At 44.8% G+C, this 7,999-nt stretch overlaps 1 protein-coding gene and 1 long non-coding RNA gene across 3 annotated transcripts; one reads left to right on the forward strand and one right to left on the reverse strand.

Annotated features, from left to right (window-relative positions):
• Window positions 1-3,670, reverse strand: LOC120514180. The gene is made up of 4 exons (XR_005630422.1): window positions 3,628-3,670; window positions 3,496-3,551; window positions 1,578-1,665; window positions 1-175 (listed from the first exon to the last, which is right to left on the reverse strand). It is a non-coding gene; the product is annotated as an uncharacterized LOC120514180 (long non-coding RNA).
• On the forward strand, window positions 3,660-7,649 carry CCDC51 (coiled-coil domain containing 51). 2 transcript variants are annotated; one of them, XM_039734396.1, is made up of 5 exons: window positions 3,660-4,196; window positions 4,894-5,115; window positions 5,240-5,586; window positions 5,888-6,052; window positions 6,793-7,649. In XM_039734396.1, exons 3-5 carry the CDS (start codon window positions 5,269-5,271, stop codon window positions 7,567-7,569), a joined length of 1,260 nt encoding a protein of 419 aa, XP_039590330.1. In that variant the 5' UTR covers window positions 3,660-4,196; window positions 4,894-5,115; window positions 5,240-5,268; the 3' UTR covers window positions 7,570-7,649. The 2 variants fall into 2 exon arrangements, with proteins under 2 accessions (XP_039590330.1, XP_039590331.1); XM_039734397.1 differs by lacking the exon at window positions 3,660-4,196 and adding an exon at window positions 4,222-4,584 and having other exon boundaries at window positions 6,793-7,569.
• Window positions 7,650-7,999: the final 350 nt, after the last annotated feature.

Below are 7,999 nucleotides of genomic sequence, written 5' to 3' on the forward strand. Positions count from 1 at the left end.
TCCCATCTTAACAAAAAGGATTTATTGTGACTAAACAAAATGTACATTGTTTCCCAAATGACAGAGCGTTTTCAAGACTCTCTAAAGTCTGCAGGTCCATTCAGTAACTTGACCACTTCTTACCCTGCAGTTTGATCAAGCTACTTTTTGCCAGACTTCTTTATTCCACCACTGGCTGCCAAAAGAAACAACACAGCTGGTTAGGTGACTGTGAACAGAGCTCAGCTACAAATGCAGTTCCTCATCAAGCTGAATCCCCCCACCAGACAGCCTGCACAGCCCAGGTCCCACTGGTGAATTGTTTCTGCAGGTGTGACTCCTCCTGTGTGGTTTTGATCTCTCACACCTTACTGTGAACACTGATTTATTTAACATTAGAAATTAAGTTTCTCCTGGATCCAAATATGCCCCGTGAGTCTACAATGGAACGAAATGTTCCCACAGTTACTTTGTTTCTCCATTGATTATTTCTTATACAGCAGGAGCAGTATGGTCAAATCAAAATCAAAGCTAAGGGAATAAAAGCATTGGTATCCCTACACCAAAGTCCCCAGCTGGGATCAAAGCTCTACAGAAGCAGGTACTGGAATTCCCTGAAGATTACTGAAGACACTGAAGTGAAAGAACAGCAGATATTGACACAGCAACAGGTGTGGCATTTGCTGTAAATGCTGTTTTTCTCCAGTTGTGTCAGGTATGACCAGTGGGAAGGAAAGAGAACAGCAAGGCTGCACCAAGACAGACAGCAAGGGCTGAGGGTCAGCAACAGACCCTGCACTGCAACTTGATTCCAACAGCACTGCTCTGCTAAGGCTCTTGGAAATAGGCTGGCCCTGCCACAGCAACACAGCAGCTGTTACCTACTCTGGAAAGCATCAGACAAGGGCCAGATGACTGACACTGAGTCTAGAAAGGGGCAGAGAAAGAATTCTGAAGAGATCTGTGAGCTCCAGCACCCCACAGAGAACGAGTTGAGGATGGTAAGGACAGGACAGAGGCAGGCAGGGTGCACCCCTGGACACCTCTGATGGGACCATGGCAAACACTGGAGGAGCCGAAGGCGAGTGCAGACCATGTGAGCACCCTGACTGTCACTGAGACAGAGATTGGCCTCCAGAACACGCCCTGTGAACTCACTTCATGTCTCGTGTACTTTACAGTCACTCAGGCAGAGGGATTGAAGCCAGACTGGCCCCCAGTCACTTTCTTATAATGAAGAAATTCATCCTCTCAGAGGACAAGCACTGGATTTTTACTGGATTACATGTAATACATCTGAAATGACTGGTTTGCTAAAAAAAGAGCAGAAATGTCCCTGCACATACTAGTGGAATAAGTCAATGTGTCAGACACAGCAATTTGCCTGCTGAACCAAAAGCTGCATCATTTGGGGATGAAAATGTACAGAAAAAAAAATAGCCTCTATTTGTTTCATATCATCTGTACCTGCCATCAACTTACTTATCAATGTCAAAAAACCCAGAGGCACCTGCCTTTTTATGTTTGTCAAGCAAAAACATTAAATTTTTCAAGCCAGCAAGACCCCATTTCTCCTGCCAGGATGGCACCTCACTTACCCAGAGGCCCTTTCCCAGCAGCTTTTGCTTTCATCTCCTCAAGTTTCTTTTGCTCCTCCTTCTGTTTTTGTTTGAATGCCAGATCCGTCTAAAGGAAAGAACAGCAGCATTTTTTAACATCTCTTCCACAGAAAAATTCAAAAACAACTAAGAAGCAATGAAAAACAAATGTAATGTTCCAGCAGCAACAAACACCTGACTGGACCAAGGCAGGATGGCTGAATAATGCTAAATATGCAGAATATTCTGCATACATCACCAAGGTTTTTGCTGTACCACAAATTAAACTTTTAACTCTGTATGTTTGGTCTTTCTGGAATTATTTCCCATGGCATCATCTCATTCTGAGATTATGATTCCTCTGACTGATAGATGTTTACACTAACACCATTCATGAACATGCCCTCAGTGACACATGAAGCCCAGCAAACAGGCACTAACAAAAACATTTAGGCTATAAAGAATGTAAATAAAGTAAGGCTGTTTTGACCTGTAGAAAAAGCCTAATTTTAAAAAAATCCTCCAACACATATGTCATTTTTGTTGGGTTCAATAAATTTGTATTAATTCCAAGCAATCTAATGAGACTGCTGGCAAATTGCACAGGCAAGGCAGCTACTGAGCCCCTTGCTGGATGAGCCTCCAAATCCAGGAGAAGTCAGACACACTCTGTCTCTTAGATACACATTCTTCACAGACATCAAGGCTGAAAAGGACCCAGATTTTCAACTTGGCACTCAGGACTTTGGGGAAACTGAAATGAGGACCTTGACAACTGAGATTCCACAGATTCTTCACCAAACCAGTCTATGGCTCATCTTTACAACCCCAAAGCTCTCCTCTTCTTTCAGTTAAAGCCTCCCTTGCTGCAATGTATTACTCCCCCTACCTACCCCTCACAGAACAGAATACTCTGTTTCTCTCTCCAGGTTTTCCTGTCTCCAGTTGGCTAACGTGTCTTTCCTAGTAAATCAATCCCTCACATTTATCCACTTCTGTGGGGTTTTTCTTGCAATGTGTTGCTCCCAAGTGCTCGCAGTATTGCAGAGCTGAGACAAAAATAAATATTACATCATTTGACATACAAATGTTTATAACTTGGATCCTCGTAAGCACATTTTAGTTATACCATTTATTTAACAATAAAACTTATTTAGAAAGCTATGGGTTTTTTTTCTTTTTCAAAGAGGTATTGTATTTGCCTTTTTCCAAACAGTGGCACCTCATCCATCACACACTATTCTCAGAAACAGCAGCTGACATCCATACTTAAATGTAAGGGTTCAGAGTATCTCTAACACGCAGTTCACTGGTACTTAATTTATCCAAGCGACACAACAATGGCAGGCTGCTGGGGCCGCAGTGACTGACCGAGCTCAGCTCGCAGCCTGATGCTCTGCCAAGGGCGTTCCAAGCTCCCCCAGCTCTGCTGCATCCACCAGCAGGGGAACACGGCCGGGATGTCCTCATGGCATCAGGGAAACACAGAACGGCTTGGGCTGGAAGGGATCTTAAAAATTATCTCGTTCCAAAGCCCTGCCATGGGCAGAGACACCTTCCACAAGGTTACCTTCCACAGCTTACCCCAAGTTTCAACCTTCCAAAGCCCTGCCATGGGCAGAGACACCTTCCACAAGCCCAGCTTACCCCAAGTTTCAACCTGCCTTGAACACCTCCAGGGATGGGGCAGCCACAGCTTCTCTGGGCTGTGCCAGGGACCCACCACCCTCACAGGCAAGAATACCTTCCTAACATCAAATCTAATCCGCCTCTCTTTGACTTTGAGCCCATTCCCCTCGTCCTGCCACTGCCCGCTCCGGTAAGTGCCAGCAGGAGCCCCTCGGGCAGCCAGGCCCGCCGGCTCCCTCACGGCCGGGGCAGAGCCGCCGCCGCCGCCGGGGCCCTCCCGCCGCCCTACCTCATCCAGGTCCTTCGTCTGCTTCTTCGGCTGCTTCAGCGGCTTCTTCTTGCCGCCTGCAAAGACAGAGGAGACAGTGAGGGCCGGGCGGGGCCGGCCGGGCGGCACCCGCGGCCCCGGGCCCGGCCTTACCCTCCCGGCCCGACATGGCTCCGCTCGCCGGTGGTGCGGGAGAAGCCGGCCGCGGGATGCGGTGCCGCCCCGGCAGGGCCGGGCCGCGGAGCGCCGCTCGCCGCCGGCTCCGTGTGCGCGGCGCTTTGGGGTGTCGCTGCCGTCTGTCAGTGGCGGCCGGCGGAGGAAAGGCTGCTTGCGAGGGAGGCGACAGGGGAAGCAGGCTCGTAGCGCAGTTTAACACAGCGCTCTTGTGTCCTCTGAGCTCAGGCTGAGACCGCGGTCATCGCAGTCTGGCTGTCTGCATAGAAATCCCTAAATCTCAACTTTCCCCCTCTTTTTTTTTCTATTCTCCAGTACCCTGAATATTAGGTTAAACTCTTCAGGTAGTATTGCAGTACGAGAGGGGAGTTTTGCAGTCTGGAAGAGACAAAATTGAGATTATATTTACTGTGGCCTGCAGTGCAGAGTAGCTGTTCAGCACTGCTGCTGACAGGAGATGTGTGAGTGATGCCGGCAGGAGGGAGAGCTTCTTTCATTTCCATGTTCCTGTGGGTTTGATCTTACATGTTACACGTGTAAAACAACTGGTAAGATTTTCATAATGCCACTTGGTGTTATTATTAGTTGTTAGAGCTAGTCAGCAGGGGAATGAACCTGTAGTGGTCAGAATTTTTCCGGCCGTTTCAGTACTTTTTTGTGGAGATGCCTGTATTAACCACCTAAAATTAACAAGGAAAGCTGTTTTAAAATCATTTTTTAAACTATGCAGCAGCTATCAAGTGTTCGCAATAAAAATTCATGTTTTCATGTTATAGTAGTCAAAAACCTAATATAGTCATACTCAAATTTCATATAAAACCCGACTGAAAAGTTCTCTAGTTTCTAGTTTTTAGAGTAATGTGCCTCAGTAGAACTCTAAGATCATATTTAAAATCAGTAGACAATAAGCCATAAGTAGCAGCCTGCTTTTGCAAGGTAAGCAAGAATCTTAAGCTCATTTTAAAATGCAGCCCTGTGTTGGAATGCTGTGCATTCACTGCCTGAGATTTTTCTGTTCCTGTGGCTCGTCCTGGTTTATTATTTTGTAGGCAGTTTCATGGGAATACTTGTATTCAGTTCAGCACTTCTGGGTTTTCCCTCTGTCCTTTGTGTTTTTGTCTTTGCATCCTTCAGCACTTTCTGTATCTGTGCAGTGGAAGATAAAGAGAATGATTGAGCCACACTTCTTTTTTTATCAAGATTTTGTCCCCTCTCTGCCTTTTTTCCTTTTCTGTTCTTTTGCAGAATTGTGAAGGCACAAACCACGTCGTGCAGTCACTGCTCTGCTGAAGCACTGAATTTCTCTGAAGTTCTCCTGCTGCTCCTGGATCTGCACATGATCGCTGTTCACGCCGTGGGCGAATTAGTAATCAAGAAGCATGAAGCATGGTGGGAGTACTTCCTAACAGAAAATCAGGAATCTGTGGCACAATTGCACTTTGTTGAAAATTGTGTAAAGTTCTCTAGGTAAGCAGTCATGTAAAAGTAGCAGTGGTTTAGCCATTCCTGAATTGATTTGTTTTATCACACGTGTAGTTGAAGAGCTACGAATCAGCCATTCTTCAATAACCTCTCTTCTTCTTCCTTGTAGCACTTTTATTTAGTAATTAAATTCAAGACATGGGGCCTATGAAATACAAATCAAGCGTGTCCTCAGTGTCCTGTGGTCTGCAGTATCACCATTCATTGATGAAGTGGAGTCCAAAAGTGAATTTACACATGGTGAGGACTTACTGCCCATCGGCGCCCAAGAGGCCCGAAGCCAAGTCTGCAGTGGAAATGGCCATGGGTCTCCTTCATCGGATCACAGAATCAGGGACTCTTATGGGCAAAAACTCCCTCCAAAAAGTGTCTGCAACGTGCAGGAATTGGTGGGACAGATACGAAGAATTTGTTGGAATCAATGAAGTTCGAGAGGCTCAGGGAAAAGTGACAGAGGTAAAGATGGAGATAATGCGTAATTTTTAAAATGATGAATAGAGCCATATGAAGCATAAACACTGAGGCAGAAAGGGTTATCCAAGGAGAATTATGTCTTTCTCTGCTTTGGCTGTCTGTGCAGGTACTGTGAATGTGTTCTAGGCTATGCATGTAGTAAATATAGCTTATCCTCTGAATTGAAATAGAGTGTGTTTTATTTGATTGGTGGTTTTTTTCCTCCCCACACAAAAAAAAGTATAATTAGCAATTTAGGTCTGTATGGTAGTAAGTCTCTAAAATAAATGCTCTTTCTTCTCAGGCAGAAAATGTCTTTATGATAGCTCGAGGGATAGTACGAGAGGCTCGTGAAAATGTAGAAGCCCAACAGATTAAACTGAAGGAGATTCGGGATCGCTTAGACAGGGTCTCTCGGGATGACACCCAGTATTTAGAACTGGCTACTCTGGAACACAGGTTGCTGCAGGTAATTTGTTGGCACTTAAGCATTGGTGAATATGCTGAAAATTTGTGTGCTTTGCTTCCTTCACTAGTGATTGATTGTTTTTGTAGATGCAGTTCAGTTCTGAAGTGATCAGAGTTAATTTCTGAGGGTACTTGTTTTACTTATTATTTATTATCAATGGTTTGAACCCCTGTGCAAATTTTATATGTTAATGCTAAAGTAGAGTAGTAAATTTGGAGAATCAAACTGAAGATAATGAGCCTAGATAATTAATTGTTGTAGTGGTGACCTGTACATGAGTAGTTAAGAAAAAGCTGCTATTCAATGAATTAACTCTCCATGGGATGAGAGAAATTCTTTTCTGGCTAATCCATGGAAATTCTCTCAGCTGCTTTCTGCTGGTGTCTGGAGAAGTTAGCAGGGCTGCAACAGTGAACATTATGGGGAGTGAAAGACCTTGCTCACTCATACCCATTTTCTATCATCACGTGGCTGATTCTCATGTACAGGATCTTCAGCTGTGATTCCTGAAAACCTTATCCATTTCTCAGACTTAAAATGATGCCTCATTGACTTAAGTAGGATTAATAAAGAAAATCCCACAGTCAAGGGAAAATGTCTGAAACTACTAATAGATGTTCCCAGTTTCCATTCCTTCACGTGCACTGGGGCTTGGGGGTTGGTTAGGGTTATTTTTTCTTTTAGTACAGATTTATAGCTTCATATTATACCTTCTCTTTTCATCACTCTATTTCTTGCAGGAAGAGAAGAGGTATCGAGCTGCATATTTAAATGCAGAAGAATCTGAGAGAGAAAAATTCTCTCTCTTCTCTGCAGCTGTCAGGGAAAGCCACGAGAAGGAGCGCACAAGAGCTGAAAAAACAAAGAACTGGTCTATTATTGGCTCTGTGCTGGGAGCTGTTATAGGTGTTCTTGGTTCCACCTATGTCAATCGAGTAAGGCTGCAAGAATTGAAAGTCTTGGTGCTTGAAGCACAGAAGGGCCCAGCCAATTTACAAGAAGCCATCAAAGAACAGGCCTCCAGCCATTACTTGCAGCAGAAAGATCTCAGTGATGTCATAGAAGACCTAAAAAATGTGCTGCAAACAACGGCATCGAAGGGAGGGAAAGAAGGGGCTTTGTTAACTAGAGAAACCAGGAATGACTCCATAAAAATAGATTCTCTTTTAATGCCTTTAAACGAGCAGCTAAATTACATTAAACAAGTCAGTTCATGTCTAGGGAGTTTACAACAGCAGTTTAACAGTCTGCAGGAAAGTATCACACAGGTGCTGTCTGAGCTGCAGAGTGTCAAACTCGCCATCCAGTCCCGACCTACAGAAAGAGTGATGCCAAGGCCTTCAGGGGAGGGCAAGGGCCAGGCTGCTGCTGTGAGAGATGTGATTTTGGAGCTGTGTGACACGGAGCGCAGACTGGAAACGCAAATCAAGAGAAGTTCTATTTACAGCACTGCACTGACGTGTGCTATGTTTGCCATTACTCTGCCTGTACTCTATATCATCCTGAAAGGGAACTGATCCCTAATTAATTGCCACAACTTACTAGATTAATAAAGGTAAACTTGCACTCTAAGTACTGGAGTACAAGTCCAAATAAAGCTGCTGTAGTGTTTCTCATTATGCCTTCTCCTGTATATTTGAAATACTTGAAAAGCCTTAGTCCATTACTGCTGCAGGCTCCATGGCAAGTCTCTGTCACACTGTGCTTTTTAACAAGCAAAGGAAATGCCACAGCTTGATCTGTTCATTTCATTCACTGTTTCACTCTTACTGTCTAGTCTTGTGGATCAAAACAGCACCCAAAATGCCCCTCTCAGCCCCAAATTGCATCTGCAAGGCCCAAAATGGCCCCTTCAGACCCTGAGTTGTACCCCTGCTTGCTCCCAGTGCCCCACATCACCCCAAAGTGGTCCCAGTTGTTCCCATCAGGCACAAACTAACCTCAATG

Source organism: Passer montanus, unplaced genomic scaffold (assembly GCF_014805655.1).
Source record: "Passer montanus isolate IOZ18808 unplaced genomic scaffold, ASM1480565v1 scaffold9, whole genome shotgun sequence".
NCBI classification, from domain to species: domain Eukaryota; kingdom Metazoa; phylum Chordata; class Aves; order Passeriformes; family Passeridae; genus Passer; species Passer montanus.

Coding starts and splice junctions, on each gene's coding strand:
- CCDC51 (XM_039734396.1), top strand. CDS start 5,269: ATGGGGCCTATGAAATACAAATCAAGCGTGTCCTCAGTGTCCTGTGGT. Junction 5,587..5,887: donor CTCAGGGAAAAGTGACAGAG/GTAAAGATGGAG, acceptor CTTTCTTCTCAG/GCAGAAAATGTCTTTATGAT. Junction 6,053..6,792: donor TGGAACACAGGTTGCTGCAG/GTAATTTGTTGG, acceptor TATTTCTTGCAG/GAAGAGAAGAGGTATCGAGC.